Raw genomic sequence first — 26,733 nt, forward strand, 5'->3', positions numbered from 1 at the left:
ACTCCAACTCTGCGCAAAGACAGGGCTATGGTCACAACTTGTGCTCGTAGCAAAACTAAACCGAAAAGGGCCACGCAAAAGGGTCCCAGAGACAAGAAGAGTAAAGACTGAGTAGCAGCTTGGAAGAGAAGCAGAAGGTGGGTTACAGCCCTTGCCGGGGGTGGACAGAATGCCTCCACCTGACCACAGATATGCCCATGGCAGCATGGGGTGAAGAACAGGGTGTATAATCATGAGCTGCTCTGGTGATGAGAAGTTATGGTGCTTCCCATGACTTCAGGTGCAGCAGTAGCTCCAAAAATGAAACGGGTTATTTCAGCGGCTCCTTCCCCCTTCTCTCCTTAGGAAGGTAGCCACAGGGCTGGCTATGCCCTCACCTTCTTCACTGTCAGCTGTGCTGCAGCATCGTGTTTACCAAACTGAAAGCCTGTTGCCTATAAAGGGGTCCAAGGATAAGAAATATAGGATTTTAAAGTCAGCTTGCTCTCATATGACCCTCATGCAACCCAAACCAACGGCAGTGGTGGCGAAGCTGAGCCCATGCACTCGATAAGTTTCTCCTTCCATCAGATGGCTTTATTAAGATTCTTATTCCCTCCTTCTCCAGTTAAAGGACAATTATTAAAAATGGTTGTAAAGCCTCTGCAGCCACTGCTTACCACCCAAAAAGGCCTCAGTTCTGGTTTGTTTCCCACGGATGGTATTTTGTTGGTGCTGCTGAAAGCTTCGACTGAACTGTCAATTGGTGACACTGTCCTCGTTAAAAGATAGTGCAATTAAAAAAATAAATAAAAGCACATTAGAAAGAAAGAGACTGGGAAACATGAGCAGTGTTCTGAACCCTGGGCTGTGCTCACCACCAGCTGGGCCAGCAGCCTCTGCTCTGCCTTGGCAGCAGCTCCCCGAGAACGGGCACGGCGTCAGAGCCGGCAGCTGCCAGAGGTACGTGCAAAGTGCTCCTACGATTAAAGATGCATCTGTCATCATTATAAATTAGCCAAAGCCAAGTTTAAATGTGGAGAGCCAACAAGAAGGAGAAGTTAAAAAGAAAAAGGCTACAGTTTTCTACCCCTCACATTGCAAACAGATGTCCCACCAATACTGGAGCAGGGCACCCCAGCCAAAGAGGTGAAATCATACTTCTCAAGGGATGTTTAGAAATAAGTCATTTACTCCAAGGTGAAGCAGAGGACCACGTGCTTGGCAGTCGAGGGCAGCTTGTACCAGAAGGCTGTGTGGAGAGAGGGGGGTGATGAAGAATTGGGAAAAGGTTCAGCAGGATTTGGAAGATGGTAGGAGAGGTGGTTTGGGAAAGCTAAAGAAAACAAAAAGAGAGGAAGAAATGTTTACAGAAGAGGTGTAACAATGAATTGACAGAGGAGGGAGAGTCTCTGGCAACTATTTCTGGTCAGAAAAATGTTAGTAGGATCAAAGCAGCACTTAGGGAGGCTCTGCTCCTTTTCAAACTGCTTTGAATGAACTACACCCAGTGAAAGTGATAGGGGTGAACTCTTTAAACAGGGACCTTGTAATGTAACTGCTATTTAAAGATGTGTCAGCATTAGGATAAATATAGCACCCGCTAGTAACGGTCTAACAAGTCACTTCAAATTCACGTGAGAATATATATCACAAGCTCCAGCAGAGTCCGGCCGTGCCACTGCCACAACAAGAGTTCCCGAAGCAAAACCTCCCTGTGCCGCTGCAGAAAACTGCTGCAACGGCTGGAGCTGGAGCTTGGTCTGAAACTGGTACCAAGGAAACGCTTCACCCCGCTCCACTCCCACTGCCCCGCACACCGCCTCTCAGAGGAGGCATAACGCGGAGACCCAGGCCACGTGCGGTCGTTAAAGCTTTGTAGGAGATGGGGTGACAACCCCACAGACCTGGATGAATTCCAGGCTGTTTAATTGCTTTCTGTCTCCCTGAATTCCTCCGACGCTTCCCTTTGGGTGTGCTGTTCTCTGCTTCCTGCCCTGAATCACAGCACGGTGCAGCTGGAGCCGGATCCCCCCAGGCACGGGGCTGAGAGCCTGCTAGAAGACGCTGGCTTGATTGAAAACTTATTGTTTTCCAGTCCTGTGAGGAAACTGCATCTGCAGCTCCTCGGGGCTGCCTCGCAGCTCTGCTCCTCGCAGCCCAGCTCATAGCTACACAGCGAAGGCAACTTCACTGCAAGCAGCGGAGAGCCCTCGGCACGCTGTGCTCGCTGCAGGTCAACGCGTCGGTGGCCTCGACACGCCATCCTACTCTGATCATACACTGCAGTCAAACCGGGTACCGCAGCCTCTCGTAGCCCACTGAGGGCTCTGCTCCCTGACTTTCCCAGCCCTCCTCAGGACAGACAATGCAGAGTCAGGCCCAGGAGCGAAGGAGTCGGAAACTGGGCCATTTGGAAGCTTTTTGGTTGCACGAGGTTAAAAAAAGCCATTTCCAACCAATACAAAATAGCTCCATTAAAGCCTTAGCAGACCCACCAGCCATGGCTGCGTCACTACCTAGCTGAAATCAATGAAAATCTTCCCAGCTTTCTTTTTGCTGAGCATCACATCTGTGGCTCTGACAAGGGCGGTGATAGGGACAGGACTGATGAAACAACCCTCAAGCCCACAGCACCACACTTGAGGGCAGCGGGTGCCGGCGCAGCTCCGGCAGCAGCTGCTCAGGTGCTATTACCAACAAAAAAGCATCCTGTCTTCCCCCATTTCACAGCCAGTTTGCCTTGGAGGAGTCCGTGATGATTACTAATCAGTGAAATTACAGCGCAAGTAACAAGAGACTACTTAGCGACCAGCAGGAAAGTCTGTTAATCAGACTGTGTAAAACTATAGGGGTTTATTTGGTTTGGTCTATTCGCTTCAGTCAATAACGCTCGCCATTAAAGGTTAAGTAAAATCCTTCCTTTAAGTAAATCCTCTCTCACAGGAGAAGGACAGTAAAGGGGGGGAAGACACAAACCCAGGAGTAAAGCCTGTATTTTGCTCCAAGCCACAGGAGATACATTTGTCTTTCCCTGTTCATTTAGTGATAATAAAATAGCAAGTCCATGAATTGCGAGTGAGGGTCCCACGTTTCAGAAGTCACAGAATCACTCAGGTTGGAAGAGCCCTCTGGGATCATCGAGTCCAACCATTGCCCTGACACCACCATGTCTAATGGTAACGTTAAATACTTTTTTCCTATCATTTCTGGGTTGGGTGGACTGCAAGCAGGGGTGAGCATCAGAATCACAAAGCACAGCAGAGGCAATGTTTCTGTATTCTCTATAAACTGGTGTAAAACAGAGACTTGACCAGCCTAATCCCTGCACATTGAGCTCATTTGCAGAAAAACACACACACACACACACCCCCCAAATGCCAAAGTAATGTCTTGAGACAGAAGAAGATGAAAGAATGTAACGGGAAATAAGCATCCAAAGTTTAAACCTGAAAAACCAGCCACCTCTCCATGAGGAGGGGGGATCCCAAGGTACAGACCTTCCCCAAATAAGACAGTCACTGGCTGGATGCTTCTGCCTCCCCGCATTTGCTCACAAGCTGAGAGACACTGTTTGCTACTTCTCACTACACAGTCATAGCTGCTTTATTGCAGACTCTAGCAAACCAAGGCAGCAAGTTTCAGCTGGAAATACAGCCTATTTCCAAGGCGAAAAGCAGGCTCCATTTTATTGTTACATTTAGGTATTGGCAACACACTTAGGCCTTGATGTCTGTATCAGAATCTTTCCTCTTTACTGCTCTTCTACACATAACACCCTGCTTTCGTTAGGAACACAAGCATTTTTTCTGGAGTCTCTGGCAGAAGAAACCTTAAGGAAGTCTTTTGTGGATAGAAAAAGGCTTCAGAAAAAATTGCGTAACCCGAGGGCATTAAATATGTACTTTTCTCTTCTTGGAAACCACTTTTCAATTAGAAAAACAAACAAGTTAGTACCAAAATAACCTCCATGAGTCACAAAAAAATCATCAAAACTATCAGATAAGGGCATTACCAACACAGATGGTAGCATATTCCCCGGAACATCCATTGTGGAGAACCTTCCAGAGCACGAACAATCAAAACCAGAACAGACAGCCTTGAACGATGCTTTGTAAAAAGCTTAATTACAATCAGATTGACGCGATGCCAAAGGACTATCAACAATGGGCTGGTAGAGAGCAGCAGTTAAGTGGTGGTGCAACATGAATAATACCGCTCTGATTTGCATAACACCCTTCAACTCTAAGTTTGTGCAACAGAAAAGCTTGGCGAGATCAGCTCTGTTAATACGCTTCGCTAACACAGTCCCTAGGAGAGAAGTACAGCGTGAAGGTTTGGACCTCGGCGTGCGGTGTAGCCCCGTGCAATGGCACACACCTCACTGCAGAGACAGGCATTAGTTACGCTCAAACCAGTCTTCTTTTGGGTTAAGATACTCAAAAGGGTCATCCACTGAGAAGGCACTGGAGGCTGTACCAGCTCCTAGGTACTGCAATGCCTTGGATGCTAACGAAAATTGGAAACATTTACATTTTCATCCATTCTAGATATTTCTTTCACCAGTATATTCTCTGATAACAGCTATGCTGTTGTGTGTTGCAATGCTGTCAGCTCTCAAGACAGCGAAGCTAGAGAACATGATGAGTTTTACTAATTTAGGTGTTTCCACCTCCATCAGTGATGCAGCTGCGGAGGTGGCATCTCCCCCAGGCTCTGGGCTGGTGAGGTCCCGAAGGCGAGGGGAGCCCAATGGGGCTGTGAATCGTCCGGCGTCACCCTGGGGTCTGCGGCACAGCCACAATCCTGCAAACTCCGAAAACTCCCTGCATGTAAAATGGGAACCAGAACACGCTGATGGGGAGATGGCTCTCCCAAGCGGTTCCAAGGGAAGCAGCTGCCCTCTAGAGGGAGCAGGACCTGGGTTAATTGAGATTTCTTATGAAAAGGCAGAAAACAGGCTTCCTCCTAGGGACAGGGATAGCCAAGGCAACTGCTTCGCGTTGCTGGGAAATGCGGGGCTGTGACGGGCAGCGCGTCCCCTCTCCCCCTTCTCTACCGCCCGCCTCGCAGGCAGAGGACCTGCACAGAAAGCTCACAGCCTCCTCGTTGGCAAGAACTCTTCTAAATCTGTGTATCAAAAAATGCATCTTAAAGATGTTATCAATAATAGCAATGCTATGTTCACTAGGTGTTGTGAATTGCGTATCACTGAGCTGAAGGATTTCTCTCCAGGACATGTATGCTATGGTTTTGTCTAGCTTTCTATTATTCAGCCCATGCGGGCTTTTACCACTTCCCTCGGGAGCCTCCACTGAAGACTTACAGTTCGCATTGTTAGAAAACGTTTCCTGATATTCAGCTGCTTCTTCCTTCTATTCATGCACAGCAGAATTGCAAGGTCCTGCCCGGTTGCGCCTTCAATTGTTTTAGGTGCTCCAGGCTCCTTTCAAACTCTGACTTTTTGCCATCAGAACACAGACTATATTCACCAGCTTCTCATGTCCTTTGGGTTTGTTTTGTTGAAACTTAATATCCCCCCACTGCCCTGCTCAGACACGCTGTCCCTGCTACTGCGTGGGGAAGTCAGCCAGCGTTGGCCCGCATCTTCTGTTGTTCTCTGCTTGCTTCATTAACTGTGGCTCTTCCTGGCATCGTAGCTCTTCATCCTTCCCAATTCATTTGGCAAAACTCAGTTTACTCCAATAAAACACCAGCACTTACCGATGCCCACAGTACGGTCTGACTAGAGCCACCCCACAGCCTCAGCCCAGGGGAGCTGTGCTGTACGAAATACGGGTGCGGTACCTCCTGCTGACACCAACAGCCGCTGCAGGTCCAGCCAGACCAGTCAAACTGGGCTACCCCTGCTAAAAAACACAGGCTCCACCATGCCTGGAAGAGCAGCCGTTGGTTGGCCATCACTGGGATTCAGAAAAAAGGATAAACCAACTCTATTTCACCTGCTCTTCGTTAAAATCAGAGGTTTCAGCTTCCCCTTGGACACGTTCAAACATCATCCTCCACCACGACAGGAGCAATGTCGCTTAATTCTGAAATCAGGCTCCTCGTGAGCTGGTGCTGGCGGCGGCTCACGCAGGGAGCCCAGCGGCTTTGCTGGAAAACACCTGCTCCCTTTGCCAGGGGATAAGATTTCGTCCTAACTGGTGCCTCTTGTCAAAACAAGGGTGTATGTTACCGTGTGTTTATTAAAGCGGGGGCTCTGAAGCATGCAGAACTGAAAAGCAGTGCCTTTGAACTGGGTAAAAAGGATCAACGAACCCAGATCCCACACCAAATTAGGACAGAGCGAGCTTCTGAACTCATTCTGGAGGAGAGAATAATCAGGTATTTCTTTCTTTCCTGAAGTAACTCCTGGATGCAGTTTCTGGAGGGAGATGTTATGGGCTAGATTTGGTCATGCAAAATTGGAAACTTCTCCATGTTATGGGGAAAATTACTAATGAGTGGGGAGTCTGCAAAATGAATCCCTTCTCCGTTGACAAGAAAAATTAAAGGCTCTGAAACTACTGAGACACACTTGGAAGAGGCCAATTAAATTACTGCAAAACATGGAAAACAAAGGGAGAGAGGCGTGCCTTGAGGCACAGAGAGGACGCTGCCCAAAAGACTGACACTCTTCTAGCTTATTGATGATGCTACGTAGCAAAGAAAAGCAAAGGTTTAGGAAAAAGCGTATGGTTTGGAGGAATATTCAGGTTCAGGCACTTGGTGCCACCAGAGGTTTCTATTGGCCTGATCGAGCAAACAGTACAAATTTTGCTTTACTTTTTATACAATGAAACACGTTTCAGCAGCTCATATCTAATGCCTTTGCTTCGAGTTAACGGGCCCTCAGGACTCAGGGGAATGCAAATAGTTGCTGTTGGATGGGTCTGAAAATCAGAGAAGCAAATCCGAGGTTGATGGGTCCGTGCAGCCCTTGCCTGGCTGGGCTGCGTTTGTGTTGTAGCAGACTGTGCTCACGAGAAAACCGTCAGCACTGAGAGCAGCGGGGACTTTGGGGACGCTCAGTCATCCCGCTGGCATGAGCAGCGCTTTCCCCCACCCCCAAAAAGTTTTGATTTGACTAAACATTTGGAGAAGGAGCATCCTGTCATTTATTAGCAAAGCGTCCTGTTGGACAGGAAAGTAACGGAACGTTAAGTGCTGATAAATTAACAAACCAGGGGTTTCACAGAATCACAGAGTCAGTGAGGTTGGAAGAGCCCTCTGGGATCATCGAGTCCAACCATTGCCCTGACACCACCATGGCAACTAGACCAGGGCACTAAGTGCCATGTCCAGTCTTGTCTTAAACCCCTCCAGAGATGGTGACTCCACCACCTCCCTGTGCAGCCCCTTCCAATGGCTAATGACCCTTTTTTTCTGTCTAATGACCTTCATTTTTCAAATGAAGCCGCCTTAAAATTGCAAGGATACTCATTCAAACGAGCACTTGCCTTTTTTTTTTTTTGCCATCTCTCTACAGCATTTAAAATGATTAAAAAAGGTCCTTCGAAATTCATATTTTAAAAAAACAAACAGGATGAGGCTTTGCATTTCCATTTGATTCCAAAGTGATTTTTTATGACTTAGTTATAAAACTCCTCAAAAAGGATTTCAAATGGAAGAACTGACAAACCATTAAGAATTAGTAAACACTGCAGCATTAGTGAGCTCCTGAAGGGTTCTGCTACATCTACTCAGGAATTTTCCTTTAAAATCTTTTCCAGCACAGACTGTGGCTTCTGTAAAGCGACTTCCCCCTCCCCCCCGGCCCCTGGAAAATGTCAGTATTACTGATTTTTTCCTTTAGCTTTCTCGGGGAACACCTAAATGAAATACTGCACTCTAACAGGATTGAACCTGTTGGTTTAATCATCCAAACGTTTCCTTTGGGGTCACCCAGACATTAACTGTATTCCACAGGAGCTGCAGCCCTATAGCTGGTGCTTTAAAAGCGTGAGACCGTAGGAAGCTGCGTGCCTCGTAGGATGAGCAAACAGTACAGGACATCATAAGGATGTATTGCAGACAGCCAAAATTTCTAAATACAACTGAGTTTGTAAGCTCAAAGAGTTGGTATTTTGGCAACCTGGGGTTGCCCACTTCCCCAAGCAGGGTCCCTAAACCACTCCGGTGCCAAGAAGCCACTCCTGGATGGTCCGTTTTGACCCCAGCATGTTCACAGACTCTTCTCTATGGGAGGGAGGGCTCCACGGGGCCTCAGAACATCTGATGAGTGCTGCCATATCAGGATGAACTAAAGCTGGGCAATATTTAGCTACCGAATGACAAATTAGGTCTGCTGCTGTAGGAAAGCAAAGGAAGGAAACAAGCCTTGCCAATGAATAGAGGAGGAAGGGGGAAAGCTCATGTCTCTATCATATATATTCTAGTGGCCTTTAAAATGCAGTTTTGATTTGGTTTGTGCTCTTAGGCTCCTTCGGAGTGCTCCTAAGTGCCCTCAAGTAGGAATCTTGGCACAAAATAAAGCATCAATTGACTGAAAATAGTCAGTATGTTTGACAGCAGAAGAATTAAGCATTAATAGTTCAGAAATGCAATATGCCAGTCTTATGGGCAAAATTTTTCCTTACATTCAGATATTCCTGCCTGGCTGAAATCAATGGAAATTCCATACGCCAGTCCAAAAGCCACCAGACCACTGGCACGACAAACGCAACAGAAGTTTCATATCAGTGGGGTTTCTATGCACAAGCAGAAAATCTGAGCACTGTAAACAGGGGGGTAAAAATTTTGCTCAAACGTGTTATGCCTTCTCAGCAGCCATGGTTTCCAATAAGATAACAGTCCAGTTTCCCTTGTTTTACAAAATAACTAGAGATTATTGATGTACTGCCAATGTTTTAACAAGGAGAGCTCGCTAAATCCCACCCTGTCCCAAGTCTAAGATGAACACCATGGGATCAGGGTGGGGACAGCAAATGAGCTGCTCAGAGAGGAGAGATGAAGAGCCGAGGAGACTATTCATTGTTTTTCCATTTTAAAGAAAACACTTGCCTGTAACTGTAACCAAGAAGAGCACCAGCCACCTCCTTGTTTCATGTTTGGCAAATAAACCTATGCTAAGGGTACTTTGTTGGAAATGTTTGTATTTTATTTATTTAACAAAATATACGAGTACATTGATAGCACAGCACTTGGTCTGTTTAAACTGGCGCGGAGAAACCAAAGGCGTATGTGTATTGCTTTGTGAAACGTGTCTTGGAGGGGAGCAGGAATATATTGCCCTGGGGCCATTTGCTTTTTTGTTAATACCAAAACCTTTCTGTGTCCCATAGGGAAAAAGTTTGGGATTTTTTTTCTGATCTCTAGAGGCTGGAGAGTAGCATCATGGGTCAGCCTAGAGATTCTACTTGTCCAGCTTCTAGTTTTGGCCATAGCTAGCAGAAAAAGATGCTCCTTTTTAAAGAAAAAAACCAAAGTAACAGGTGACTGAATAACCTGCGCACTAGAGATGCTTCTGAATTCAATGGCAGCCACAGATGGGTATGAAGTTGGAATCACTAAGATGGTTTAGAAGGACGGACTCCATAAAGGGCAAAAATACCATCCCCAGTCTGCTGGTCGGTTAGAGGTAACATTATAAGGAGAAGCTCCTGAGAGCCCTTGAAGTTCACAACAGCTGAAGACTTTTGTTAGGAGTGTTTAATTAAACCAATAACTCTAGAGAGAAAGCAAACATCCCAGATAGGTACAGCTGCCTGGGTAAATTCCAACAGCATCAAAGTTGGCACAATTGCCACATTCTGACTAAATCCTGTAAGAAGCACAGACATTTTAAGATTTATGCTGTATTTAATCTTTAAGGAGTAATAAGCCTCCTCTCTGATGGTAGTTTTGAAGGCTGAGACACAAGATGTTAATCAGCAAAGGGTTTCAGTGTGCTCATTCTAATTTGCATCAGTACACCCAGCTTCAAACCATCCAAATCACACTTCTTTCCCTAAAAAGGACGATTTCAAATGCAGACTACTTGTTTAATCGGTCCCCACTGGGAGCTCTCACACTCGCATAAGAATGGGCCCCGGGGTGTGAAAAGCAGTTGCATTATACCCCAGCGATCAGGATTTCCATGCAGCCAGCCAGAAAATGCCCACAAGCCATGAAGGGCCAAAAGCCAATTTCTGTTTGTGAATTTACTGGTTATACTGGTGGATTTTGTGTCTTGAGCCTTGCCAGCCCCCATACTCCCCCCACATCTGTACATGAGTGATGGTGATAGCTCATCTCTTTGGCTATCCCTTCACAATTTACCCAGATTGTCTGTCACCTTTACCAGCTCAAAAAGGGAAAATGACCATTAGGAGCAGGAAACATCTGCACCTTCACCATTTTCAATCCAAATCCACACTTGTGTTTTTATATGTTTCATTAAACCGTGAGCCCTCAGAGGATAAGGTTTTGCAGGCTGGAGTTAGGCTGTTACATGAGATATTCAGGAAGTTATTTGCATCGACTGGATAAAAGCCTGTGGCAGCTGGGCGTGCTACAGAAGCGAGTCAGAGACCACTGCATCAGCCACCAGCCCAAGGAATAACATTAGTTCCAGCTTCACAATGAGTTGTTTACTGGTCTTGGCTGCCCATGGGAACAGCCGAGAAGAGCAGAGGAAAAGGAGAGACAAACACAATGCGAGCGAGACACGTTAGGTGGGAGGCTGGGCTTTAAAAGCAGACTCAGGATTTCAAACCGATGGAAGTGGAGAGGGCTGAAAAAGAAATAAAAGGGCACGGGCTGCTCCACGGCAGAAACGGGCTGAGGCAAAGAAATCACCCGCTGCATTACTCCTGCTGCCAGAAGATCCTCTTCCCTCGCTGAAGGGCTGATATTACAGGTAAGAGATGAAAATAAAAAGCTTTTCTAGCTAGTGGCTCAGCTGGAAGGCAGATTCACTGAAAGGTAGCAGCAGCTCTCAGGTGAGCTACGAAGGCAAAAGCAGCTGCGCTTCCCTGGAGGACTTGTAATTGTGTCCCTAAACATTTGAAAGCCTGAAGGTTTTCCAGCAGGAACCCAGGGCTTTCAGAGCAAACTGCCGGGGACAAGAGCCCAGACTGTTCTAGTTGCTCCTTTGAAAAGATTTTTTAAAAAATAACCAAATTCCTACCTAAAAACCGACCCCTTTCTCAATCTCTTTAGAAAGTTATTTTATTTTTATGGCCAGCTTTGCTTTGCAGCTTCCTAGTCTTACCCAATGCTTTGCTGATTCCCAGCTCCCTCTTCTCCTCACTTTTTTAACTGGAAGCAAAAACAATTAGCCGTGCAGAGGAAAATCGGAGATTTAACCAGCTTTTCCCCTGCCCGTTACCATGGGAGGCGCGGGCACGCTCACTGGCTGTGTCCGCCCGCTAATCGCTCAGGAAATCCGTGGTACCATTGTCGGGTTGTCCTTAAGCTGCTGATTCTGAGCTGGGCAATGCTCTGGGAGGGGATACAGCCCTGGGAGGGGATAGAGCCCTGCGAGAGGGACCTGGGGCGGGCTCAGGCACTAATAATACAGCCCTGCCCAATGGAAAGCGTTTCCTAGCGAGACCCCCGCGAGTTCCCCCTGCCCACAGACCCTGCCCAGACATTGGGCCCATTCTTGCGTCCCCTTTCCCAAGACACGATGGCTACAGCGTTCAGCAGTTTTGTTTTCCTCTCCGAACAAAGGCAGGCAGACGACTGCCCGTCGCTTTAGGTTTTAAAGATGAACGGGTAAACTTTTAGAGAGTGGAGCACGCAGATCTTCCGCGTGGGACTGACTCGGCTCGCGTCCCACGCACAAAAAGGATCCATGTGGGCTGTCAGGGGGGAATCGGGCTGAAAGCTGCCGAGCTGGGGCATGAGCTCAGCCCCGGCCCCTCTGCCCTGGTAAGTCTCTCTTTCCTCACTTTCTAACTCAACAGAAAAGCATCCAGATCTAACAGCGGCTCTGCAAAAAGGGGTTTAGTGTTTTTTGACATCTGAAGGCTCAGAGAAATCGGGGGGATAAAACCAGCCGGGGGTGGGCTCGAGTTGTACATTTCAATGGGGATTAGCAATGTTTTTTCTATACAGGCAGATCTCACTCCTCTTGAGTTATGCTATGGCTGGGATGGGAGAGGCAAATGTTTCTGTTTAAGTGAGAAAGATTATCCCTAATTTTTTCAAAGTAATCACTCCTCCAAACTGTTGCAGTAGAAATCATAATAATTCACATCGTAATTCTCATTGTATCACTGGGGATGACAAGTTAAGGACTTTTCAATCGCTGTTGTTTGTTTCAGATTTGTGAAAAATATTCCTTAGTTCTGGCTTTTCTTTTTGTACTTGAAGTCAGTATCATAATATAAGCTTAAGAAAGGTTTGTATATAAATGTGGCATAAACTTACACTTTCAGATCTGGTTCCTACAAAACATATTAAAAATTAGGAAATAAGTTATATATTTTATACTGCAAAACTTTAAAGATTTATCACTTTGGCTTTCACTTATGGCTAAAAACTACTCCTTTTAAGCTCAGTGGCAAAATTCCATGAGAAAAATTCAAATACAGCTCTAAGCAGATAGTAAAACTGGTGTCAGAAGTAAAATGAATGATGAACAACATACTCAATCTAAAGATACAGCTGTCTGGGAGAAACAGGATTTAATACAACATCAGCCCACTGCAGAAGAATTTGCAAGAAATGTTTGGGTTTTTTAACCCAAACACTCCTTAATCTTTCTTTGAGAGGAGACAATTGTGTGTTTTTGTGTTGCTCCCCTGCATGAACAGAACAGTAAAACGCAGAGGATGGGAAGTGCAAAGTTCACAGGTCGGTGATAAGGATATTTCCCCCTCGTAGCACTTTTCCATCTTCTTTCCCTTAGTAGCATTCTAAAAGTCAAAATAAAACAGGCAGGAAACTAACCTTGCTACTTTACGGGGCTCAAAAGCTCTGAATTTTAAAAGAAAGTCCTGAAAAACATGGGAGGGAGGGCGGAAAGGAGGGGGAGGCTGAGCATACATTTCACTTTAATCCTTTGAGACTTAAAATGAGACTCCTCCTTAGCTGGGGTTAGGTCAGTTGATAAAAATCAGTGTCATTCAAATTCTGGAGTTAGGAGCTCAGCTCCACACAGACAAACAGAACTAATGCCCAAATGCAACTACACTTTCATCCAGAGGATTGTAATGAGACAACAAATGTGAAAACCTGCGCTGCAGCTTGTGCCGGAGGGATGCACTCCCCGCTGTAAGATGGTTGCCCTCCTCCAGCCTGTGACTCGGTGGCTGGAGCACAAGAGCAGGAATTAAGGCAATTTTACCCAAACCTTGGGCCAGATCCTGGGGAAAGGGTGTACTTTAGGAAGGTATGTTACTTCTGGAACAGAGGGTGAGAGAAGATTGCTCCCTGGTGAGAGCAAAACAATTTGGGACTCAGTTATCGTGGTTCTGCCTTGGCACTTGCAGCGTGGCTGCTTGCAGCCACACAGCCTTATGCTAATGTTTGTGATGCGTCTGTGCAGGCTGCAGCTGACTCTGGTTAAAGCATATTTTGAGTATCAGGGCTCTATTTACCCATGTCTGAGTGTTGCTGGCCAGGTGTACACAGATGATGTGGTGGTCCCAGCCTGATGGTTCTCACAGTGCTCCAGGATCACAAAAGAAGCGCCGGTGAGCCATCCTGTCCGCAGGCTGGGGTGGGTGAGGATGGCTCCTGGAACACGCATCCAGCCTCAATAGGTCTTTCCAGGTCAAGCATGTGTGCAGAGACTCACTCTGCTCCTTCACACGTTGCTCCTTGTCCGTAAATAAGGAGCTGATGTAGTCTGAGGGAAGGAGAGCCACCACCTTCACAAAAGGCAAATTCTCTCCTTGAAGAGAGGAGCTCTTTATTCGTGAGAACAGACAGTGGCTCTGCAAGACTTCCTCTAATGCACCATCTTCTCAGTTCAGTCCCATGAAAGGGAGTCAAGATCCACACTGCTTCGGAGCCAAACTAGCCTTAGCTAACCCTAGCTGCAAGGAAAGTTTTCTGAATTATCTGTAATGGTTTGGTTTTGTAGGAACAGGAAAGTCTTTTTATCTTGGCAAGTGAAATTGAGGGACATTCATCAGCCCCTGAGCACCGAGACAAAGATGCAGGCCAGCAACAGAGCAGATTGCTTTCTCTGTACATAACATGAGGTCGTAATATTTTGAGTACCTGCTATGCCTGTAAATAGCCACAACAGAAGCTCTTATTTTCTTCTAATTATATTCCCATTTTAATTTCTTGAGCTTGCAGATAACACACCACCTTCTGCCTCAGCATACACTTGCTTTTACATGGTAAATGGGAATTACCATATCTAGCAGTAAAAACTGCATCCCTTATAGAGAGCCAAAATGTCATTGCCCTTCTCTCATCTCATTATTAGAAATCTGATTTCTAAGAAACTTCACTACAGAAACATCACTCGATAGCTAAGATTTGGTATTTTTTCATTGCAAAGTCATTTCTTATTTATTTTAACACATTAGTGCAAATTTACCCTGTATAGTTCTTACTGAAAAATAGCGTAGCTGCACGCTGTGCTTCCTCACACATCCTTTAATTATACACCACTGAACGCTTTTCAAGGCCTTAATCTTTTTCCCCAGAGGGGAGGTGAGGGAGATGACATGAAAACCCCAGTCGTGCCCCCAAATCAGCAAAAATGTCTTGCTAAGAAACGTGAAGCACTGAGAACAGGGAGCCCAGCAGCTCCGAGAGGGGACTGTGCATCTCACGAGGCCAGACCGCTGGAGCAAATGAAACCAAGGCTGACGATACCCACCCAGTCCATACTGCCGTAGGAAGAGAGTTCTCAAACCTTCCCCTTTCCCCCCAGAATAAAGCAATTTGAGAGAACAAAGCCCTAATTTATCAAATCCTTCCAGTAAATAAATGCAGGGCACAGATCCTCCCAGGTCCTGAGCACCAGAGCAGTGTACAGATTGCCTTCTGCCCCACTGAAGGGCTGTGCTCAGCACCCGCGAGGAAACCAGCTGAACCCTGGTGGTGCTGGTGGCTGGATGGAAGCTCGTTGGTACTAATGTATGCAAGGGAAAAAAAATAAAGCCTATAATTTTTGGATAAACAGATGTGAAAGTTCAGCTCTCCTGCTTCAGCAAAGGGCCTGCAGAGGAACCAGCCTGGAGCCACAGCGGTCAGGGGAGGCTCGGGTGAAAGGAGGGCTTCACGCGGCTGCAGGCACCTCGCGAGGAGGAGTCAAGGCAACAAGGAGCCAAGAAGTCAGGCAATCACCAAGGAACCACTGGAAAATGTGTCAGAGAAAGCAAAGAAAGGAAGCTTTTGGGCAGGATGCTGACTGGAAAGTGTTTTGGAACCGTAAGCAAATAAACCGAGTCCTGTTGTTGGATTCCCCAGTGGTCCAGGGAAACAGGACTCTCTTTTTTTCTTAACCACGCTTTGTAAATAAACAGGCTACATCAAAGACACAGCTACCTCCACCACCAACTTCTACTCCTGAGTGAAAACCACCTGTAAATATTCAAGTATTGGGTCAAACAGCATAACTCTGCTTTTCATCGGTTCATCAGTTCTTTCTTTGCATCTAAATCTTCTCTTATCAGGATCCCTATTGAATTTAGCAATGCTATTATAAAGTAATCTTCTCCTAGTGAGACCTGAGAGTCAAAAAAAGCAGTGTTCCTGCAGTTATCCATCATCAGATTGAGGTTCCTTTGCAAGCAAAAAAAAGCCCCTCTTACGAGAGTAAAATAATTCAAACTTTGCTGGGAAGTTTGGGGTGAATTCTGTCATTTTGGGGCTGTGGACCACACCTCCTGAAGGCACTAGTGGATAGGGAAGGCCAAAGCACATCAAGGGTTAAAGGGGTGATGTAAATGGAGAGAGACATTCCCAGTGAAAACAAAGAGTCATGCCCTGAGGATCAGTGTCTGAATATGGGGTAAGTCAGTTCACTATTCTCTTCAGAAGGAAACATTTTAATTAGCTCAATACAAAACAGATACAGCACCGAGAAGTCACCATGAGCAGGAAATGCTTTGTAAGTCTCAAAGGACAGTGAGGAGACAACGGCAGTACTGACCAATTGGGGGAAAAAAAAAAAGGAAAGAAAAAAGGAGAGCTCCTTTAGGATTAGGTCTGATAGGCTCAGGTTTCCACTTCCCCACTCTGTCTTGGAAAAGATTTAAATTGGGGTCCTGCTGCAATTCATTCACTGGCTTCCAGGCAACAGAAAGTAGCTGTTGAACTTGGAGGCTCTGTGAGGTTCCTGGAGAGCCAAAGCCACCCAGGCAGGGAGGAAAGGAGTGGTCGGCACACTCCCACCTAATGCCAGCGGGTCCCTGGGATCACTCTTGGGGGCTGAGCAAAGGGAAATGCCCCACAGGCTCCCGTGTTTTGTTTTGCTTCTAACAAAGAAGAATTGAAGAGCAGACAGTGAAACCTGATTGACTGAAATGATCATGAGTAACTCACAATTTCACCCTCCCATCAGGTACAGGAGATGTTATTACACTCACAGCAAGTACTGGGGAGTGAAGGTACTGATGGTATCAAAGATCCTTGCACAATAAGTGTCAAAGCCATGAATAAGGGCCTTCCTGCCTGTCTTTTATGCTAATCATCAGAAAACGTCCCCCCTTTTGCCCAGCATACTGGCTAGGCATTCACTCTGATAAAACACAGGGAAGAATGGCTCTTTGAAGCTACAGAAACCTTTGCTGGACTTCAAAGTCACGCTTCTGTCTACTCCTTTCCTACTGTTCTCCAATACATCACTTCGGATTAGTAAATGAAAGAGATTAAAGCATTTCTACTTTCCATCACTTCATATAGTCAATAGTGCTTCGTTTACAGGCAGCTGCTTTGTTTCCCACTGTCTCATCCCACCCTTTCTCCTGCTCCCACCACACCAGGGAGGAAATATAGGCGAAGGTTACCGTAGCAAGAAGCTCTGGGGAGGATGGAGAGCTCACAGCAACTCAGCAAGCTGGTCAGTTTAAAACCAAGCCCAAACTTGGTGTCCCAAGCCCTTCCCCATCCCCAGCCGGGTCCAGCAACGCCTGCTCTCTCAGGTAGAGCTCTCCCTAAGCCCTCCCTGCTGGCCCTGGGCAAACGGAGCCAGCATCGCTGCGCAACACATCACCACCCTGTCAGCCTCGACAAGGGAAAAAACCAGCTACCAGCTTCCCCCAAACTGGAGGTTTGTTCTTACAACTGCTTTCAGTTAATGCTCTCAAAGTTCTTTGCAACCAAAAATAACTAGTGAAACTTTTATTGAAAGGAGAGAGTGGAGATCCCATTGCAGGCACTGAGGTAGTGCAAGAGTGGCAAAGCAGGAGGGAACGCGGTGGTGAGATGGTTTTGTCGTGTTTTCCATCGCTGTTTCACTTGCTTTAAATTCATATTTTGTGGTTTTCAAGTGAACATTTGTAAGCCTTTAGAAATGACAGTTTGGTGGTGTTACAGCTCCTCACTAGCACTGCCTTAGAATTATCAGAAATGTTTACTTTTTCAGGTAGAAAAAGTTGTTTATCTATTAAGTCCATCTTCAAACCTCTGCAGTATATCTCACTTTACCTACAGGACTTAGTCTGGAATAATCCAGGTCCTATAGCCTTATGCAGAATTATCACCTATGCAAAAATCTTCAAAAAAAACCCCCAAACAACTCCCCCTCCCACCCCAAACCAGTAAAACCTTTTTTGAGCCTCCTGCATAATTAAAGTGGAATGAAGGAGGGAAATAAACCCCAAGAAATTGAAGAAATGACAGAGTTTGTGGTTGTAAAGCCGTAACCCTGGGCTCAGCGGTGGGAGGGAGTTACACATCGTACGATCATTGTACCGACCGGGTGAGCAACAGGGAAGTGAAAATCCTCTAATGAATGTAGTTCTTGTCAAGAGAAGGCATAAAGCACATGCTATGCCCAAGGAAAATACTTATTTATTTCCAAGGTCATATCAAAACACAGCTAGTGGTGCTATAACCTAGAGACATTTCTGGACAAAACTCAGAGAAAAGTCCCCAAAACCCTGGATCCCTCCACCTTTTGATCCACCAGTTTTTGGCTTCTGTACCTATAAAACCTTTGTCTCACAAGATTTAGAGATAACCTGAGTACACACAGTGATAATCCAGAAAGAGATCCTTCAGATTTGAAAGGTTTTCACATTTGGTCTGTACCAGACCTCCCAAGAAAAGGCTTTGCAGTGTATAGTTATTTAAATGAACACACAGAGGATGTCCTACATACTCAGACTGATAAAGTTACATTTATCTTGCATCTCATATGAGAAAAAGAAAATGTGCAGATGCAAACATGTCAGTCCCAAACTTGACACTGTTTTTTCTGACCACAATTTGATGGACTTGTGGAGAACAGGATGTATATGAAGAAGAATGGCCTTAATGGAATTACAGAATCTGATTTAAAATGTGCTTTTTACCTGCAGTCATTTTCTGTACTAACAAATGTTGATCTGAATTAAGCTGCAAGCTGGTTGTCATGAGGATTTCTCGGGGTGCCAGGAGGAGGAAATAAAAGAATTGTAAACAGGATACTCGTGCACTGTAGGAAGTCATACGTAGAGGTTTTCCTTTATTTTCAGTACGTGGAAGATGAGGGATATCTCTACACTAAAAGGCAAACAGGAGCAAGCCCTGTCAGCTACTCTCTTGAACCCTGAGAATAACAGGGCTACGTGAGCAGCAGCCGCTGGAGGTTTGCTTGTACCATCCCCACTACGAGAGAGAATATTCTCAATATTACCACATTAACTCAGCATTTTAAAATGTATTGCTAGGGTTTTTTTTCCCAGCAAGGCAATAGCAGTGGTGTACATGGAGAGCATCCTACTGCTTTAATTCTTAGTGGAAAGGAAAAGGGGATTTTACATTCAGAAAACTAAATCTGTAGGCTCATGCTGCAGAATTTAAAGCACATGGCTGAGTTTCAAAGCAACTTGTCAGCTTGTTTAAACACCTCAGTGTTAGAGAGGTAAACAACACAGGCCCATATTTTAAAGAGCATAACTTAGCCAGACAATTGCTGGCAGGCAAGTCCCATACACACACACACCAGAAAAACTAGTATTTGACCTCGTGGCTGTCTGATGCAGAGCAGGGAAAAAAGAATCAAGTGTTGGAGCATCTTTTCTCCTGTGTAACAAGTATCTGGGTCAGGCTGCTGGCAGCAGCCCCGTATGGCAGTAGTAAAGGTGAGCATTTCAAAGCCGCCTTTCAAGCCTGCTGCGTCAGGCTGCGCTTTGAGGAACAGCCAAAAGCCTGGACTGTGTGCACAGGTTGGAAAGGGGGGTTTCCATCGACCTCCCACGCACGTGGCTGGGTAAGGTTTTGAAGGACACCCAATCCACTCTCAAACCTCCCCAGTTAGGACCCAGGCATGAAACCTGGACCAGGAGAGTCCAGCACACCTGGCTTTTACACACAGCAGAAGAAAATGGTCTACTTAGGGAGGCTGCATTTCAGTATAAATAAAATTGTTCCTGATGGAGATAACATGCAGTCTCTTTCTTTACCGAAAGGGAGTTACGAGCGAAGAATTTAATGCATTAGGCTGAAGGTTAAGCTGAGAGGCACAGCTATTCCTGTTGGAGCTCATGGGCACTTTTGAATCCAACTAAGCTCTTGCTTAAAGGTGTTTCAGCTTGTGGGTGAGACCTTTGAATATGATCATCTAAATAAGCAAAGTGCACCGTTGAGATTTTACTACTGTCCTTTTCATAAGTTTAAATGCTTGGTATCTTCTTTAGGTATAAAGATTATTTAGTCATGAACTTAGTAGGAAAAAACTAATAAGTGCAAAAGCACATAGGGGTGCAAGGAATATTTTTGCTCCGCTACACAGCTCATTTCCTACTCAGCTGTCTGTCCCCAAAGCCCTGTACAGTTTGCATAATGAAGTTCCTGCTTACACATGCTCTATAGAAAGCCCCAACATGGGCTTGGTCTCCTCTGTCTTTGCCACACAATCAACAGCAATCAGATAAGGGCGTATCTACTTCTGGTTTGAACATTTGCTAATGCAGGATATAATTACAAATGTGTAACTCAAAATGCAACTAAAACAAAGAAAGAAGTTACTAAATTGGGTGAAGAGCAGGTACCAAAGCCACCTACAGAAATCACAGGGAATTCTGGTAGTTCAAGGAGAGACCTAATAAGTTCCAAGTCATCTTTTTGGATGTCAAAAGGTTCAAGTCATTTGAAAGCCGTCTTTCTGAGAAGTGAGATCTGGCGATCCTCCCTTCCAGCTATTTTACTTCACGTCCAGCTAATCTGTAAGGTGCAAAGGCGAGGTGCTGCCTGCTCTCCGGGTCACAGCACTGCTTTTTGTAAAGCCTGCAGCTGGCCAGGCACTCCCAGGTGAGGGCAGAACCTTCCATCTGGCAAAGCTGTGGCTCTTACATCTTTCTCAACACTTGACATACAGAATCACAGAATCAACCAGGTTGGAAGAGACCTCTGGGCTCATTGAGTCCAACCGTTGCCCTGACACCACCATGGCAACTAGACCAGGGCACTAAGTGCCATGTCCAGTCTTGTCTTAAACCCCTCCAGAGTTGGTGACTCCACCACCTCCCTGGGCAGCCCCTTCCAATGGCTAATAACCCTTTCTGAAAAGAAATTCTTCCTAATGTCCAACCTGAACCTCCCCATGTTACCAGCTGACTCACTGACAGCCTGCGTGCAAGAACAATTGTCAGCGTGAGCTTTTCCAGTAGGAAAACATATGGAAAACATTCAATTTTCAAAAATCAGACCAGTTCGCATCCCAAATTGTCTTGATTCCATGCTTTCTTCCCCAGTTTGTTTATATGTTGCCATTTCAACCTTGAACACAAGCTTGCTCAGTTATGTTTGCTGTTGAAACTATTTTGTCAGAAGATCACTTTCTGGAAAGGTTCCTACTCTTCACAAGGGTTTCATCTCTCTAAATTACTCCATAGTTGTAGCTATAAGATGTCTCTTAGGTTACAAACTTTGTTTCATATTTGGGTTGCTGTATTTTACAAGGCAAAGGCCTTTCCCTTAGTTATCCAACTTTGCTCCACATTTCCAAGATGTACTGACTGCCCTGCCCACGTTCCAACGCACAAACCTTCCTCGCTCCAGTGAGGGAGACTTTCCAACTGCTTATCCTCACAGGCCTCAAAACACAAGACTGAGAATAGCAATAAGAACATCAAGACAGTTCAGAAAGCACCGAATTCCAACAAAGAGCATGCTTCAACTCTACACTTCTCTGAAGCTTGCTGAATTGGGACAAAGTCTTACAAGAGTGTAGTTTATGAGATTTCCCAAATTTCAGGTTCTGAACCTCAACAAAGTAGAAATGAAATGAAGCCGCCAGTATAACTTAGAGGAGTCCTTTTTGCAAAGCATTTTACATTTGCAAAAAAAAGTCCTTTTGAAAGTAATACTATTTTTGCAGAAATTTTTAAGGACAAAGAGCAACATTTTCCAAAAGTGGGAAGCATAACTTTGGAAAGTATTTGAAAAACATTTCTGAAATACAACATTTCAGTTCTTCACTTTGAAAAACACGTGTCAGGATGCTCCTATTTTCAAGTAGAAAAAGGCAAAGCAGTACTTTGTCAATATAAGGTTTGGGTTTTTTTTTTTTTAATACTTTTGCATCAAAAAAGGTTGAAAAGCCATAGAAGTTTAATTTCTGCACAGTTAAAAGCAAACATTAAAACTTGCAACTTCTTTTTTCTCTTGTCACAAATTTAGGTGAACATTTCAGACTGATTCTATACCTGGGCAATATCGTGGGTCCATGACTTAATTTCTTTCCAAACACGATGGGCCAATTCCATCTCAAATTTTAAAGAAAAACCTTTCCGAGCGGAAAGTTGGAATTAGCAATCACTCTCCTTCCAATAGGAGGACGAGGGAAGGAAAGGGAAGGTTGAGTACAGTAAACTGCTGTGTTCAACTTTGAAAAACCCCAGTAATAGTGGAAATTATAGAGACCACCTTGTGAACTTATTCCTGGCCTTGTTTGCACATCCGTTCATTTGCAAAGGAAAGAGCACGTGTTCTCTTGCACACACGTTTCAGGTGATAGCGGGTTGCAAGACTGATGGCTTCTATTTCTCTCTCTCCTTTAGGATGAAAGGATTCGTGACGGAGACGTGGTAGCGAGGTGCCAAGCAGCCTCCCTGGAATGTGTTTCTTCAGGAAGAGAAGAGATTACTTCCTTATTTTATGGATGTCACTGAAGTAGACTTTGAAGTTCTTTGGAAGCACATCACAAACTTGGCATGGGAAACCACAGCAACAATCATACCTGTTTGACAGATGATTCCTTTAAGTACAACTTGTATGGAGCCGTGTACAGCGTGGTCTTCATCCTTGGTTTGATTACTAACTGCGCCTCCCTCTTTGTTTTCTGCTTTCGGATGAAAATGCGAAGCGAAACAGCCATTTTCATGACAAATCTGGCTGTTTCAGATTTGCTTTTTGTGTTCACTTTGCCTTTTAAAATTTTTTATAATTTCAATAGGCATTGGCCTTTTGGAGATAGCCTGTGCAAGATTTCTGGTACAGCATTTCTCACTAACATCTACGGGAGCATGCTGTTCCTCACCTGCATTAGCGTTGACCGTTTCCTTGCTATCGTCTACCCATTCCGATCTCGCACCATTAGGACCAGGAGAAATTCTGCCATAGTCTGTGCTGGTGTTTGGATACTGGTCCTCAGCGGTGGAATTTCAGCTTCATTATTCTCCACAACCAACATTTCCAACAGAAGCACAACCTGTTTCGAAGGTTTTTCCAAACGTATCTGGAAAACCTATCTATCTAAGATCACTATATTTATTGAAGTAGTAGGATTCATAATTCCTTTGCTGCTCAACCTTACATGCTCTTCTCTAGTTCTCAGGACTCTCCGAAAACCTGCCACCTTGTCTCAGATTGGGACAAACAAAGAGAAAGTATTGAAAATGATCATTGTGCACGTGGCCATTTTTGTCGTGTGCTTTGTGCCTTACAATTCTATACTCTTCTTGTATGCTCTTGTGCGGTCCCAAGCAATAGCAAATTGCTCCTTGGAGAGGTTTGCAAGGACAATGTACCCAATCACATTGTGCATTGCAACAATGAACTGCTGCTTTGACCCCTTCATCTACTACTTCACATCAGAATCCTTCCAGAAGTCTTTCAACTTAAAAACCCAGATAAAAATGGATTATCTTTTCAAGACTGAGACACCTCTAACAAAGACTGCACTACCAGCACCACAGGATGAAATAAGTGACCCAGCTATTACGAATGGAGGAGACCCAACATCTGAATCGCATTTCTAGTGAGATGTTTACAGATGGAGTTACCCCCCATTAACTTTTGATTAACACCATGTGTGAAATAGTTATTTCAGAATATGTGGGTTCACACATGGTGTTAATGAGGAAAAGTTGCTGGGGGATAACTACACAGGTAGGCAAATCCTTACTCTAGGATGGTCCCATCAGATGCAACAAGTGAACATGAAGTATAAAAATCCTGATGGATCTCCCTTTGGAGATTATGGATGGGTGACAAAGTATGCTTCACCTAAGTAGGGAACAGAACAGCTTCTTTAAAAAGAAGATGCCAATATTTGGCATTTTTTTTCCCTAGCAGTTGACATGGGACCAGTTGGGAAATAGAAAATTTAATTTTCTTAGAGATACCTACCAATATTTCATGCCTTCTGGAGATGCATCATCATATGTTAACTCAATAACCTCACACAATATGTATGTTTGCTTAAAAAGGCATAATAAAAGCTTTTGGCTTTTCCTTATTTCACTGCAAGAGTACACATCCTGGTTTTACTAGATACAGGCATGCTGAATTTATTGTGTGGAGAGGTTTGACGTGTAAATAATTGTTTTAAAAGTAGGCAAAACAGTTGCTTGATGATAGAAGAGAAAAAATAAGATAAAAGGATAATTGATAATGCAATTTTGAAATAAGAAGTTTAATTTTTGTCAGATTAAGCTGTCTTCTAATTTATTTTAAATGCCACCTCTAGGGAGAAGTAAAGAGCACATTAGTTCTCTGTTGCACCTGGGCTTTTATGTCCCAGGAGATTATTGGCACTATTTCTGCTAAGGGCTAGACTATGAAACCCCAGAGTTCTTGCGTGGGCAAACCTCTTAGACAAAAATTGCAGCTGAAGGGCTGAAGAACCACAGAGTGCTGACCTTACTGGAGAGCTTGCTTGGATACAGACAATTGCTGTCAGAGCATCCAGTTAAGAGAAGATCTTGTAAGGGATTGCTTGCTGGTTTTTGCTACACAATCAGCTAATTAAACTAGAGGGTCTCAAAGTAACCCCCAAAGAAGAGTACAAAAACCAAGTTAGCCACACTCTTTTCTTAGTCAGTTACAGCAATGTTTTCTTGTTTTTCAATTAATTTATTACATATCCTGCATTTCCTTTTATGGATATAGATTATATAAATATATGGAAAGTTAACTACCTGTATGGTGTTGCATTTTATTAGATGGTTCATTTCTCCAGCCTTTACTTCATATTTGAAGCTATATTGACCTTAACAGGCTGATTCATTAAGTGTAAGACACATAAATGAGAAAAAACAATTTAACCTGAAAAAGTATGAAGTTACAACTTGTTAGATCAGTAATCTACATTTTCCACAGTACAGCATAAAGCTGCTTCTAGGACTATGTTACCAAAAAAACCAGACAGACAAAATACTAATTGAACAGATGTTTTCCACTCAACTATTTATCTTAAGTCTCTCAGATCAAGTCTCATGAGATACTGAGAGCCACACATCAAATGTGATTTGTACTTAAAGCAATCAGAGGTTTTTAAAGTGTGAAAATAGTCCAGCTGCAAAAAAATGTTATGCTTTGAAGGGAATATTTATTTAGCACTACATTCACTTTGAATAAAAAGGTCAGTTGCTTACCAAGGCTCAGACAGACTCCAGAAATGATTTTATTTCAGCCCTAAAATGACTGTTGCTTATCTAGTGCCCCGGGCTTTTGGGTCTTACTGCAGAAAAGCATATGATCAACTCACTGTATGCAAGGAGTATGACAGCAGCCAAACGATGACATCTCAGCTTTAAGTTACAGCTAAATTTACGAGAAACTTGCACACAAGAGTGGCTTGGGAGATTTTTTTGCTGTATACTAAACCCCCAGACAACACCACTTTGGAGCAGAAAGAAAACGTGAAAACAAGGAGAGATCATTCAAACTAATTGGTGGAATGAGATAGATGTGGCAGGACAAGGGCGCAGCCAGTTACAGGGGATTTGTCAGCATCTGGGCAAAGTTTGCCTCACACTGAAGCACTGAGCTGTGTTTTAAGCAGCATCGGTGTTTGCCATTTAACTGTATGCAAAGTGAAAGCCAGTGCCATGCCCCTTTCCTTCCCTGAACCCAACTGTTTAGAGAGCTTTTTAAAATCTGTATTTCCTTTGGCTGATGAGCCTGTTTCAACACTTGCCATAAAATGTATATATTTCAGAGAAGCTGTTTCCATAACTTCAGATCAAAATGCAAAGTGAGCCAAGAGGGATTTTAGAGGCTTTGAGACAGGCAGTGGTCTCTGTATGCAGAGAACTGCCCCTCATACCGCAAGTGCTGTCAAGTGAAGAGGGGGTTGTGAAACCATCAACAGCTCTGACACATCCTAAACTGTGTGAGAGAGGCAGGACACCCCCGTTCTACTGCCCTACCATTAACTGCCTGATAAAAAATGTATTTAATGAGACAAGAGCTCCATTTTAGGGATGGGAGAGAGAAGGAATGAGTGGGAAGGGTGCACTAAAAAGCTGAGGGTGCATTTCAAACCCTCTTCCTATTTGCAAGAAAAACATATGGTAGATGAGTAAGTGCTCTTCTCTGAGGCAAAACCCCTTATTATTTTGGTTTTACAAAGACAGACAGGAAATCTGCTTACATGCCAGCTTGCTGTCAATGTCCAGTTCTGGGCCCCACACTTCAAGAAAGATGCTGAGGTGTTGGAGCGAGTCCAGAGGATGGCAACCAAGCTGGTGAAGGGTCTGACCTATGAGGAACAGCTGAGGGAGCTGGGGGTGTTTAGCCTGGAGAAGAGGAGGCTCAGAGGTGACCTTAGTGCAGTCTACAACTACCTGAAGGGAGGTTGTAGCGCAGTGGGAGTCGGGCTCTTCTCCCAGGCAACAATAGGACAAGAGGACACAGCCTCAAGCTTGGCCAGGTGAGGGTCAGGTTGGACATTAGGAAGCATTTCTTCTCAGCAAGGGTCATTAGCCATTGGAAGGGGCTGCCCAGGGAGGTGGTGGAGTCACCATCTCTGGAGGTGTTTAAGAAAAACCTGGACATGGCACTTAGTGCCCTGGTCTAGTTGCCATGGTGGTGTCAGGGCAATGGTTGGACTCGATGATCCCAGAGGGCTCTTCCAACCTGATTGATTCTGTGATTCTGTAATGGGCAACCTTTTAACTGTCAGCTTGTAAATATTATTTGAAAGCTGCTTCTTTCCACTTGCAAGTAAGAAGCAGAAAGGTGAGGTTCCTGAGTTACATGGGGCTTGGGAGCTTCATGGGACAGGGCTATTCTCACATGTCGTGGCTGCTCAGTTGCTCTGGGGTGAGTGAGAGCAGAATTTGGCCCAGCACCTCCGAGCTGACAGCAGAGGAATATCTTGTTTGCAAGAATCCTGGAGGACCTTCTGCTCTGTGCTCCGCAGACCTTCCTCTAGTTAAATCCAAGAGCAAAAAAATAATC

General features: G+C 44.7%; 1 protein-coding gene across 2 annotated transcripts; it reads left to right on the top strand.

Annotated features, from left to right (window-relative positions):
* The first annotated feature begins 10,516 nt into the window (after positions 1–10,516).
* On the top strand, positions 10,517–24,919 carry LPAR4 (lysophosphatidic acid receptor 4). 2 transcript variants are annotated; one of them, XM_068411955.1, is made up of 2 exons: positions 10,517–10,843; positions 22,107–24,919. In XM_068411955.1, exon 2 carries the CDS (start codon positions 22,260–22,262, stop codon positions 23,304–23,306), a length of 1,047 nt encoding a protein of 348 aa, XP_068268056.1. In that variant the 5' UTR covers positions 10,517–10,843; positions 22,107–22,259; the 3' UTR covers positions 23,307–24,919. The 2 variants fall into 2 exon arrangements, with proteins under 2 accessions (XP_068268056.1, XP_068268057.1); XM_068411956.1 differs by lacking the exon at positions 10,517–10,843 and adding an exon at positions 11,531–11,859.
* The last annotated feature ends 1,814 nt before the right edge of the window (positions 24,920–26,733 follow it).

This window comes from Nyctibius grandis, chromosome 13 (genome assembly GCF_013368605.1).
Source record: "Nyctibius grandis isolate bNycGra1 chromosome 13, bNycGra1.pri, whole genome shotgun sequence".
NCBI classification, from domain to species: domain Eukaryota; kingdom Metazoa; phylum Chordata; class Aves; order Nyctibiiformes; family Nyctibiidae; genus Nyctibius; species Nyctibius grandis.

Bases quoted from the DNA above. Each gene is read 5' to 3' on its own strand.
- LPAR4 (XM_068411955.1), top strand. From the start codon at position 22,260: ATGGGAAACCACAGCAACAATCATACCTGTTTGACAGATGATTCCTTT.